This window comes from Oncorhynchus kisutch, linkage group LG30, assembly GCF_002021735.2.
Source record: "Oncorhynchus kisutch isolate 150728-3 linkage group LG30, Okis_V2, whole genome shotgun sequence".
Classification (NCBI taxonomy): domain Eukaryota; kingdom Metazoa; phylum Chordata; class Actinopteri; order Salmoniformes; family Salmonidae; genus Oncorhynchus; species Oncorhynchus kisutch.
The window spans coordinates 11,226,289-11,239,882 of NC_034203.2; the positions used below are offsets into that span (position 1 = coordinate 11,226,289).

Below are 13,594 nucleotides of genomic sequence, written 5' to 3' on the forward strand. Positions count from 1 at the left end.
CTTTTTATTGGCCAGTCTGAGGTATGGCTTTTTCTTTGCAACACTGCCTAGAAGGCCAGCATCCCGGAGTTGCCTCTTCACTGTTGACGTTGAGAGTGGTTGTTTTGCGGGTACTATTTAATGAAGCTACCAGTTGAGGACTTGTGTGGAGTCTGTTTCTCAAACTAGACACTAATGTACTTGTCTTCTTTCTCAGTTGTGCACCGGGGCCTACCACTCCTCTCTATTCTGGTTAGAGCCACTTTGCACTGTTTTGTGAAGGGAGTAGTACACAGCGTTGTATGAGATCTGCAGTTCCTTTGCAATTTCTCGCATGGAATAGCCTTAATTTCTCAGAACAAGAACAGACTGACGAATATCAGAAGAAAGTTCTTTGTTTCTGGCCATTTTGAGCCTGTAATAGAAACCTACAAATGCCGAAGCTCCAGATACTCAACTGGTCTAAAGAAGGCCAGTTTTATTGCTTCTTTAATTAGCACAACAGTTTTCAGCTGTGCTAACAATTGCAAAATGGTTTTCTAATGATCAATTAGCGTTTTAAAATGATAAACTTGGATTAGCTAACACAATGTACTATTGGAACACAGGAGTGATGGTTGCTGATAATGGGCCTCTGTACGTCAATGTAGATATTCAAATAAAAATCTGCCATTTCCAGCTACAATAGTCATTTACAACATTAACAATGTCTACACTGTAATTCTGATCAATTTGATGTTATATTAATGGACAAAAAAGTAGCTTTTCTTTCAAAATCAAGGAAATTTATTTTGAAAGGTAGTGTACATGGTCCTTCGAGCCGGATAGGAAGTTGAGCATCATGTTGTGCTGAGCGAATAGTGCTTTTTGAGGTCAGTTCGGTTAGAATATTAAAAAATAATTATGGTTTTCTATTTCGGTATGCATCTATTTTTTTACATTAAATGCACTATGCATTATGTGGGCTGAATGCTGTAACACAGAATAAAAATGTATAAAAAAGTTTTTTTTAACTATTAAATGGTAGTGACTACCCACTATTGCTTATTAACCATAATTTATTCACATTACTTTATTTTAATTAAACATTTGTTTTATTTTATTTTAGTAGTTCTTCAAAAAAAATAAGGTATACTTATATGACTGCTGAATAGCAACTATCAAATCACTTAAAAACATGTATTTTCTGGTAGCAATACCTTGTAAAGCAACTGCTTTTATCCCTCTCAATCATGCAGTTGGTCTTCCCTCAGTCTGTCTGTTCCACACCATTCTTATTGCAGCTCAGTGCTCCACACAGCCCGGGCAAGTTGGCGGGCGCGCAATAGATTATGGTCATTGTCGTTAATTACCACTAAACCATGTTGAATATTTTTCTCCCTACTACAATCGCACACTTCATGCTTGATCTGATTCATCTCTACAGCAACTACACATTCAGCTCACAGAAGAAAAAAACCCAAAATGGAACCAACATCGGTCAATTAGTTGTTTTAAAAAGCAAAAAATTTATTGCACACAAGACCAAGGACAGGCTAATTGTCTCCAATTGATTTCCCTCTTATAAGATCAGGACACATATCTGCTGATATCCCTCCCTGCAAGGGAATCTGTTCACATTCTGAAAATAACAATAACATAAAATCACACACAGCCAGAAATGGCTGGATCCACCACATTTCTCAAAGATCTCAAACTATTCCAAAATATCAGATGTCTACAGTTGAAAAAACATCAACTCATCACTAAGCCACCATAATCTGTCAGTTGTCGCAGGCTATCGTAATCAGCCATTCAAAGCTCACATGTAGTCAGGATTTTTTTTTTTAAATGTTACAGCCTGTGGGACTCATTGAAGTACTCACTTGATTCCTGGGACCTTGGACCTTGATGAAGCATTCTAAGGGAAAATAAAAAGTACAACTCAGAATACAATACAACTCAGTTAGGGCTGTATAACAAAACAGTAGAGATACAGTTGAAGTCAGAAGTTTACATAAACTAGTTTTAAATTACTCCAACCTAAGTGTTTCAACCACTCCACACATTTCTTGTTAACAAACTATAGTTTTGGCAAGTCGGTTAGGACATCTACTTTGTGCATGACACAAGTCATTTTTCCAACAATTGTTTACAGACAGATTATTTCACTGCATCACAATTCCAGTAGGTCAGAAGTTTACATACACTAAGTTGACTGTGCCTTTAAACAGCTTAGAAATTTACATAAAATGTCATGGCTTTAGAAGCTTCTGATAAATGATGTCAATTAGCCTGAGTCAATTGTGTACCTGTGGATGTATTTCAAGGTCTAACTTCAAACTCAGTGCCTCTTTGCTTGGCATCATGGGAAAATCCAAAGAAATCAGCCAAGACCTCAGCAAAAAAATTGTAGACCTCCACAAGTCTGGTTCATCCTTGGGAGCAATTTCCAAATGCCTGAAGGTACCACATTCATCTGTACAAACAATAGTATGCAAGTATAAACACCGTGGGACCACGCAGCAGTCATACCGCTCAGGAAGGAGACACATTCTGTCTCCTAGAGATGAACATACTTGTGTGCGAAAAGTGCAAATTAATCCCAGAACAGTAGAGGACCTTGTGAAGATGTTGGAGGAAACAAAAGTATCTATATCCATAGTAAAACGAGTCCTATATCGACATAACCTGAAAGGCTGCTCAGCAAGGAAGAAGCCACTGCTCCAAAACCACCATAAAAAACCCAGACTACGGTTTGCAACTGCACATGGGGACAAAGATGGTACTTTTTGGTCCTCTGGTCTGATGAAACAAAAATAGAACTGTTTGACCATAATGACCCTCGTTATGTTTGGAGGAAAAAGGGGGAGGATGGAAAATTGTGGATATATTGAAGCAACATCAGTCAGGAAGTTAAAGCTTGGTCGTAAATGGGTCTTCCAAATGGACACTGACCCCAAGCATACTTCCAAAGTTGTGGCAAAATGGCTTAAGGACAACAAAGTCAAGGTATTGGAGTGGCCATCACAAAGCCCTGACCTCAATCCCATAGAAAATGTGTGGGCAGAACTGAAAAAGCGAGTGCGAGCAAGGAAGCCTACAATCCTGACTCAGTTACATCAGCTCTGTCAGGAGGAATGGGCTAAAAATTCATCCAACTTATTGTGGGAAGCTTGTGGAAGGCTACCTGAAACATTTGGCCCAAGTTAAACAATTTAAAAGCAATACACTCAATTAGTATTTGGTAGCATGTAAACTTCTGACCCACTGGGAATGTGATGAAATAAATAAAAGCTGATGTATAAATAAACAACTCTATTATTCTGAAATTTCACATTCTTAAAATAAAGTGGTGATCCTAACTGACCTAAGACAGGGAATTCTTATTAGGATTAAATGTCAGGAATTGTGAAAAACTGAGTTTAAATGTATTTGGTATATGTAAAACTCCAACTTGATCTGTATATCACCAGATCTGGGTGCATTTCACCTTTTTACCATCCCAGTTCTGTTTCTGTTCGTCTTTGTCCATATCTGATTCTGTGTCTTCTGGCCTTGGTACATGAAGCATAAGCACTGGGGAGATTGAGAAGAAAGAGGGAGAGGGATTTATCTAATTGTCACTTACCTAGAATTGAAAAAAGCTACAAATATACAGTACCAGTCAAAAGTTTGGAAAACACACACTCATTCCAGGGTTTTTATTTATTTGGATTATTTTCTACATTGTAGAATAATAGTGAAGACATCAACACTATGAAATAACATATGGAATCATGTAGTAACCAGAAACAAATCCAAGTATATTTTATATTCTTCAAAGTAGCCACCCTTTGCCTTGACAGCTTTGCACACGCTTGGCATTCTCTCAACCAGCTTCATCAGGTAGTCACCTGGAATGCATTTCAATTAACAGATGTGCCTTATTAAAAGTTAGTTTGTGGAATGTATTTCCTTCTTAATGCTTTTGAGGCAATCAGTTGTTTTGTGACAAGGTAGGGGTGGAATTGTATTTGGTAAAAGACCAAGTCCATATTATGGCAAGAACAGCTCAAATAAGCAAAGTGAAACGACAGTCCATCATTACTTTAAGACATGAAGATCAGTCAATACGGAACATTTCAAGAACTTAGAAAGTTTCTTCAAGTGCAGTCGCAAAAACCGTCAAGCGCTATGATGAAACTGGCTCTCGAGGACCGCCACAGGAAAGGAATGATTTATTTCACCTTTATTTATTTAACCAGGTAGGCCAGTTGAGAACAAGTTCTCATTTACAACTGCGACCTGACCAAGATAAAGCAAAGCAGTGCGACACAAACAGAGTTACACATGGAATAAACGTAGAGTCAATAACACAATAGAAAATAATATATACAGTGTGTGCAAATTAAGTAAGATTAGGGAGCTAAGGCAATAAATAGGCCATAGTGGCGAAACAATTACAATTTAGCAATTAAAAACACTGGAGTGATAGATGAGCATTAGATGAATGTGCAAGTAGAGATACTGGGGTGCAAAGGAGCAAGACAATAAATAATATGGGGATGTGGTAGTTGGGTGTGCTATTTACAGATGGGCTATGTACAGGTGCAATGATCTGTAAGCTGCTCTGACAGCTGATGCTTAAAAGGTAGTGAGGGAGATATGAGTCTCCAGCTTCAGTGATTTTTGTAATTTGTTCCAGTCATTGGCAGCAGAGAACTGGAAGGAAAGGCGGACCAAAGTAGGAGTTGGCTTTGGGGGTGACCAGTGAAATATACCTGCAGGAGCGTGTGCGACGGGTGGGTGCTGCTCCGGTGACCAGTGAGCTGAGATAAGGCGGGCCTTTACCTAGCAAAGACTTATAGATGACCTGGAGCCAGTGGGTTTGGCGACGAATATGAAGTGAGGGCCAGCCAATGAGAGCATACAGGTCGCAGTTGTGGGTAGTATATGGGGCTTTGATGACAAAACTGATGGCACTCTGATAGACTACATCCAGTTTGCTGAGTAGAGTGTAGGAGTCTATTTTGAAAATGATATTGCCATAAGTCAAGGATCGGTAGGATAGTCAGTTTTACGAGGGTATGTTTGGCAGCCTGAGTGAAGGATGCTTTGTTGCGAAATAGGAAGCTGATTCTAGATTTAATTTTGGATTGGAGATGCTTAATGTGAATCAGGAAGGAGAGTTTAGGAAGGATAATTTAATTAGAGTTACAAGCCTCAGAAATTGCAGCCCAAATAAATGCTTCAGAGTTCAACAGACACATCTCAACATCAATTGTTCAGAGGAGACTGCGTGAATCAGGCCTTCATGGTCGAATTGCTGCAAAGAAACCATTACTAAAAAGGACACTGATAAGAAGAAGAGACTTGCTTGTGCCAAGAAACATGAGCAATCTGGTGGAAATCTGTCTGATGAGTCCAAATGTTTGATTTTTGGTTTGTCTTTGTGAGACGCAGAGTAGGTGAACGGATGATCTCCGCATGTGTGGTTCCCACCGTGAAGCATGGAGGAGGTGTGATTTATTTCAAACTTCAAAAAGCACACTTAACCAGCATGGCTACCACAGCAGCAATACGCAATCACATCAAGTTTGCACTTAGTGGGACTATCATTTGTTTTTCAACAGGACAATGACCCAACACACCTTCAGGCTGTGTAAGGGAAACTTGACCAAGAAGGAGAGTGATGTAGTGCTGCATCAGATAACCTGCCTACACCCAAATGAGATAGTTTGGGATGAGCTGGACCGCAGAGTGAAGGAAAAGCAGCCAACTAGTGCTCAGCAAATGTGGGAACGCCTTCAAGACTGTTGAAAAAGCATTCCAGGTGAAGCTGGTTGAGAGAATGCCAAGAGTGTGCAAAGCTGTCAACACAACTGATTGGCTCAAACGCATTAAGGAAAGAAATTCCACAAATGTACTTTTAACAAGGCACACCTGTTAATTGAAATGCATTCCAGGTGACTGGCTAATGAAGCTGTTTGAGAGAATACCAAGAGTGTGCAAACCTGTCATCAAGGCAAACGGTGCTTTGAAGAATCTGAAATATGTTTTCATTCGTTGAACACTTTTGGTTAATACATGATTCCATACGTGTTATTTCATAGTGAAGACCACAACTATTATTCTACAATGTAGAAAATAGTATAAATAAAGTAAAACCCTTGAATGAGGTGGTGTCCAAACTTTTGACTGGTACTGTATACAGTGGGGCAAAAAAGTATCAGTATTAGTCAGCCACCAATTGTGCAAGTTCTCCCACTTAAAAGGATGAGAGAGGCCTGTAATTTTCATCATATATACACTTCAACTATGACAGACAAAAAAGAGAGGCCTGTAATTTTCATCATATATACACTTCAACTATGACAGAAAAAAAGAGAATTTAAAAAAATCCAGAAAATCACATTGTAGGATTTCTTAATGAATTTATTTGCAAATTATGGTGGAAAAATAAGTATTTGGTCACCTACAAACAAGCAAGATTTCTGGCTCTCACAGACCTGCAACAATATCTTTAAGAGGCTCCTCTGTCCCCCACTCGTTACCTGTATTAATTGCACCTGTTTGACCTTGTTATCAGTATAAAAGACACCTGTCCACAACCTCAAACAGTCACACTCCACTATGGCCAAGACCAAAGCACTGTCAAGGGACACCAGAAAGAAAATTGTAGACCTGCACCAGGCTGGGAAGACTGAATCTGCAATAGGTAAGCAGCTTGGTTTGAAGAAAGCAACTGTGGGAGCAATTATTAGGAAATGGAAGACATACAAGACCACTGATAATCTCCCTCGATCTGGGGCTCCACGCAAGATCTCACCCCGTGGGGTCAAAATGATCACAACAACGGTGAGCAAAAATCCCAGAACCACTCGGGGGGACCTAGTGAATGACCTGCACAGAGCTGGGACCAAAGTAACAAAGCCTACCATCAGTAACACACTACGCCGCCAGGGACTCAAATCCTGCAGTGGCAGACGTGTCCCCCTGCTTAAGCCAGTACATGTCCAGGCCCGTCTGAAGTTTCCTAGAGAGCATTTGGATGATCCAGAAGAAGATTGGGAGAATGTCATATGGTCAGATGAAACCAAAATATAACTTTTTGGTAAAAACTCAACTCGTCGTGTTTGGAGGACAAAGAATGCTGAGTTGCATCCAAAGAACACCATAACTACTGTGAAGCATGGAGGTGGAAACATCATGCTTTGGAGCTGTTTTTCTGCAAAGGGACAAGGACGACTGATCCGTGTAAAGGAAAGAATGAATGGGGCCATGTATCGTGAGATTGAGTGAAAACCTCCTTCCATCAGCAAGGGCATTGAAGATGAAACGTCATGCTGAAAGACCCAGCCACAATGATCCCAAACACACCACCCAGGCAACGAAGGAGTGGCTTCGTAAGAAGCATTTCAAGGTCCTGGAGTGGCCTAGCCAGTCTCCAGATCTCAACCCCATAGAACATCTTTGGAGGGAGTTGAAAGTCCGTGTTGCCCAGCAACAGCCCCAAAACATCACTGCTCTAGAGGAGATCTGCATGGAGGAATGGGCCAAAATACCAGCAACAGTGTGTGAAAACCTTGTGAAGACTTACAGAAAACGTTTGACCTCTGTCATTGCCAACAAAGGGTATATAACAAAGTATTGAGAAACTTTTGTTATTGACCAAATACTTATTTTCCATCATAATTTGCAAATCAATTCATTAAAAATCCTACAATGTGATTTTCTGGATTTTTTTTCTCATTTTGTCTATCATAGTTGAAGTGTACCTATGATGGAAATGACAGGCCTCTCTCATCTTTTTAAGTGGGAGAACTTGCACAATTGGTGGCTGACTAAATACTTTTTTGCCCCACTGTATATTGAAACTCCAGCATAGCCCGAAAATATTTTTGGTATCTCAGATTGTTTTGGCAATTCTCACATAGCAAACTTCATTGGGATAAAGGATATTTGACATGCTTTTAACATTTGTATTAAACCATTTTTTAGAAATACATGATGAAAGTGGCCATTTTAGGCCCTTGTTAGGCAAATATGTGATTGGAACAGTAGCAATAGAACGTATGATGCAACAAAGTATCTAAAACAGCATTGTTGTCTAAAAAGCATGTAAACAATGTTTTGTTCTGATGGGAAATAAAAAGGTCTTCACAACTTTATTCCTCAATTTCACCTTGTATTGTAAAATCTAAAATGCGAACGTCATCATCCAAACAGCACACGGAACACATCCACAGCCAAACTCATTCCATAAACTAGTCTAAATCACAGGTGACCCCCCCCAAAAACACAATTTAGCGACCTAACAGCTAGATTGGTTTACAATGTACCACATCTCTGATGACCACAAGGAGAGATGTAATATTGTTTAGAAAAGAGATGCGTGTCAGTTAAGCAAACAGCAGCTAAATTCTTTATGATGGCAACCATGTTTGTTTATGTTTGAAAAGTAAAAACTCCTAATTCCTGAATGCCAATCACTATAAGATGCAAATAAACAAAGTAAAAAACGTTTTTTTAACTTACTTTGCCCACTTTTCAGCATATTACAAATCTTCGATGTACGTGTTACAGTGCATACAAGAACCGGAGCATATGACTTGTAACATGGAACCCAAACCGTCTGCACGCGTGCGCCATCGTGCATAAATGTATTTTGTCCCCCCATACCAAATGCAATCACGACACGCAGGTTAAAATATCAAAACAAAATCTGAACCAATTACATTAATTTGGGGACAGGTCGAAAAGCATTAAACATGTATGGCAATTTAGCTAGCTAGTTTGCACTTGCTAGCTAATTTGCTGTTGCTAGATAATTTGTCCTGGGATATAAACATTGAGTTGTTATTTTACCTGAAATGAACAAGGTCCTCTACTCCGATAATTAATCCACACATAAAACAGTCAACTAAATTGTTTCTAGTCATCTCTCCTCCTTTCCTGGACTTTTCTTCTCTGGACTTTATATTGCGACTTTCATAAATTAGGTGCATTACTGCCATTACTGCCATCGTGCGTCTTTCAGTCACCCACGTGGGTATAACCAATGAGGAGATGGCACGTGGGCACCTGCTTCTATAAACCAATGAGGAGATGGGAGAGGCAGGACTCTGCGTCACAAATAGAACTGACTTCTATTTTAGCCCTTGGGTAAAGGAGAAATTTATATGCCAAATAAAAATAAAACCACTGGAAAGCAGGTCTGAGCTGGCAACCCTGAAGTACCATAGTTACAATGTGATGCCGCGTTCAAGACAACACTGGGAACTCCAAAAAAGACAAGCTCCAACTGGGAAAAGTAGTTTTGAACGGTCATCCAACTCGGAATTCCAACTCGGGCATCTCTCTAGAGCTCCGACTTTCCAACCTGAAGATCACTGATGTCGTGATTTTACCTCATCTTTCAGAGCTCCCAGTTGTCTTGAAAGCACCATAAGTCAGTCGAGTGAACTATCCCTTATAACATCTTTGGTCTGACAGACGCTTACGTGACAACTAGAATGCATTGTATGACATCAACAAACATGATGTCACCCACAGCTGGCAAATAGCTTAGCATTAGCTCATCATAATCAGTACAACCCTCAAGAAACTGTGTTACACACATCATGTGTCCATTACAATCTATGCAAGAACCAGAATGCATGATTTGTCACCAGCACTTAAAAACGTGAATAAAACAGTAAATACATTATGATCCATACATACTCCCGAGGGGCTCCCGAGTGGCGCAGTGGTCTAATGCACTGCATATCAGTGCTAGAGGCATCACTACACTGCATCTTTAGTTTAACTTTTTGCAAATCCCCCCCAAAAACTGAACAAAATACCAACAATTCTCCAAAAATGTAATTTCAGCCTGTGGTGCATGGCCTTAAGACATTGTTTGTAACAATATACTCGTAATAGTGATTTTGGTCCACCAGCTTTAAACAGCTGTAAAAACTACATTTTTGTTTATTGAAAAGATATTTCACAACGATTTAGATGGTACAATGATTCCCTACACTATTCAGAGCTTGTTTTCTCACATAAACTGAAATGTTTAGCAACCAGGAAACGACAGAGCTGTTTACACTAGATAACCACAAAATCAGAACAACCTTCACATTTTTACAACATCTGCCTCTCCGGCGGGAGAAATCAATAGGTGAATACTGTGAAACACTATCATACCACTATTACTGCAGATATATAATGGACATTTTCTGAAATCACAATGCACATTTCTTTTGTGTAGCACAGGGGTCTTCAACCTTTTCTAGCATGAGAAACACTTTTCAAAAAGAAACATGTCGCAAGCATTTTATTGCTATCAAATAGGCACGTCTCTTCTCCTCCCCGGGGCCTTTGTCTTCAAGAGAAAGTAGTGCAGCATTCTCTATTAATTATATTACCAGGTATAATGACAAATAACTTTAAGGGGGCCCTATAAAATTGAGGTTTTTATATAAATATTTTCCCATTTTTAAAAAATATAATTTTCACTCTCAAAATGACAATTGTTCACCGAGAAACAACGAAATTGGATGTTCTGAGTCAATGTCAATGCTTTAGTCTGGAAGAAAATAACATCTATTTTAGTGTAATTCCTCTTTAATTGCGCATCTGGCCCTTTAAATTGCGCATCTAGTGTGCCGGTCTAGTGATGGTTCTGTACTGCTGCTGCTCATGTCATGGCAAAGTTGGCAAATGACAAGTAATAGATACAAATGATATACAGTTGAAGTTTACATACACCTTTATTTTAAGAATGTGAAATGTCAATAACATTAGCGAGAATGATTTTTCAGCTTTTATTTCTTTCATCACATTCCCAGTGGGTCAGAAGTTTACATACACTCAATTACTATTTGGTAGCATTGCCTTTAAATTGTTTAACTTAGGTCAAACATTTTGGGTAGCCTTCCACAAGCTTCCCACAATAAGTTGGGTGAATTTTGGCCCATTCCTCCTGACAGAGCTGGTGTAACTGAGTCAGGATTGTAGGCTTCCTTGCTCGCACTCGCTTTTTCAGTTCTGCCCCAAAAAATTCTATAGGATTGAGGTCAGGGCTTTGTGATGGCCGCTCCAATACCTTGACTTTGTTGTCCTTAAGCCATTTTGCCACAAACTTACTTTGGAAGTATGCTTGGGATTATTGTCCATTTGGAAGACCCATTTGCGACCAAGCCTTAACATCCTGACTGATGTCTTGAGATGTTGCTTCAATATGTCCACATATCCTCAACATGCTGCCACCCGCGTGCTTCACGGTCGGGATGGTGTTGTTTGGCTTGCAAGCCTCCCCCTTTTTCCTCCAAACATAACGGTGGTCATTATGGCCAAACAGTTCTATTTTTGTTTCATCCGACCAGAGGATATTTCTCCAAAAAGTCAGATCTTTGTCCCCATGTGCAGTCGCAACCCGTAATCTGGCTTTTTTATGGTGGTTTTGGAGAAGTGGCTTCTTCCTTGCTGAGTGGCCTATCAGGTTATGTCGATATATATAGGACTCGTTTTACTGTGGATACATATGCTTTTGTATCTGTTTCCTCCAGAATCTTCACAAGGGCCTTTGCTGTTGTTCTGGGATTGAATTGCACTTTTCGCACCAAAGTACATTCATCTCTAGGAGACAGAACATGTCTCTTTCCTGAACGGTATGACGGCTGGGTGGTCCCATGGTGTTTATACTTGCGTACTATTGTTTGTACAGATGAACGTGGTACCTTCAGGCATTTGGAAATTGCTCCCAAGGATGAACCAGACTTGTGGTCTACAAAAAAATCATTCTGAGGTCTTGGCTGATTTCTTTTTATTTTCCCATGATGTCAAGCAAAGAGGCACTGAGTTTGAAGGTAGGCCTTGAAATATATCCACAGGTACACCTCCAATTGACTAAAAGTATGTCAATTAGCCTATCAGAAGCTTCTAAAGCCATTACATCATTTTCTGGAATTTTCCAAAAATGTTTAAAGGAACAGTCAACTCAGTGTATGTAAACTTCTTTGTGATACAGTGAAATAATCTGTCCGTAAACAATTGTTGGAAAAATGACTTAAGTAAGATGTCCTAACCAACTTGCCAAAATTATAGTTTGTTAAGAAGAAATTTGTGGAGTGGTTGAAAAACGAGTTTTAATGACTCCAACCTACAGTGAGGGAAAAAAGTATTTGATCCCCTGCTGATTTTGTACGTTTGCCCACTGACAAAGAAATGATCAGTCTATAATTTTAAATGGTAGGTTTATTTGAACAGTGAGAGACAGAACAACAACAAAATCCAGAAAAGCACATGTCAAAATTGTTATAAATTGATTTGCATTTTAATGAGGGAAATAAGTATTTGACCCTTCTGCAAAACATGACTTAGTACTTGGTGGCAAAACCCTTGTTGGCAATCACAAAGGTCAGACATTTCTTGTAGTTGGCCACCAGGTTTGCATACATCTCAGGAGGGATTTTGTCCCACTCCTCTTTGCAGATCTTCTCCAAGTCACTGACGTTTGGCAACTCTAACCTTCAGCTCCCTCCACAAATTCTCTATGGGATTAAGGTCTGGAGACTGGCTAGGCCACTCCAGGACCTTAATGTGCTTCTTCTTTAGCCACTCCTTTGATGCCTTGGCTGTGTGTTTTGGGTTATTGTCATGCTGGAATACCCATCCACGACCCATTTTCAATGCCCTGGCTGGGGGAAGGAGGTTCTCACCGAAGATTTGACGGTACATGGCCCCGTCCATCGTCCCTTTGATGCGGTGAAGTCGTCCTGTCCCCTTGGCAGAAAAACACCCAAAGCATAATGTTTCCACCTCCATGTTTGACGGTGGGGATGGTGTTCTTGGGGTCATAGGCAGCATTCCTCCTCCTCCAAACACGGCGAGTTGAGTTGATGCCAAATAGCTCCATTTTGGTCTCATCTGACCACAACACTTTCACCCAGTTGTCCTCTGAATCATTCAAATGTTCATTGGCAAACTTCAGACGGGCATGTATGTGCTTTCTTGAGCAGGGGGACCTTGTGGGCGCTGCAGGATTTCAGTCCTTTACGGCGTAGTGTGTGTTACCAATTGTTTTCTTGGTGACTATGGTCCCAGCTGCCTTGAGATCATTGACAAAATCCTTCCGTGTAGTTCTGGGCTGATTCCTCACCGTTCTCATGATCATTGCAACTGCACAAGGTGAGATCTTGCATGGAGCCCCAGGCTGAGGGAGATTGACAGTTCTTTTGTGTTTCATCCATTTGCGAATAATCGCATCGACTGTTGTCACCTTCTCACCAAGCTGCTTGGCGATGGTCTTGTAGCCCATTCCAGCCTTGTGTAGGTCTACAATCTTGTCCCTGATTTCCTTGGAGAGCTCTTTGGTCTTGGCCATGGTGGAGAGTTTGGAATCTGATTGATTGATCGCTTCTGTGGACAGGTGTCTTCTATACAGGTAACAAACTGAGATTAGGAGCACACACTTAAAGGGAGTGCTCCCAATCTCAGCTCGTTACCTGTATAAAAGACACCCGGGAGCCAGAAATCTTTCTGATTGAGAGGGGGTCAAATACTTATTTCCCCTCATTAAAATGCAAATCTATTTATAACATGCATTTTTCTGGATTTTTGTTGTTGTTATTCTGTCACTCACTGTTCAAATAAACCTACCATTAAA

At 40.1% G+C, this 13,594-nt stretch overlaps 1 protein-coding gene across 4 annotated transcripts in view; it reads right to left on the reverse strand.

Moving 5' to 3' along the window:
* Nucleotides 1-13,594, reverse strand: part of crtc1a (CREB regulated transcription coactivator 1a) — a 38,271-nt gene that overhangs the window by 17,031 nt on the left and 7,646 nt on the right. For all 4 annotated transcript variants that reach the window (XM_031810502.1, XM_031810503.1, XM_020467623.2 and 1 more), the window contains exons 6-7: nt 3,452-3,537; nt 1,845-1,879 (exon numbers count right to left, since the gene is read on the reverse strand). In XM_031810502.1, coding sequence (XP_031666362.1) covers nt 1,845-1,879; nt 3,452-3,537 — 121 coding nt within the window. The remainder of the gene's footprint in view (nt 1-1,844; nt 1,880-3,451; nt 3,538-13,594) is intronic.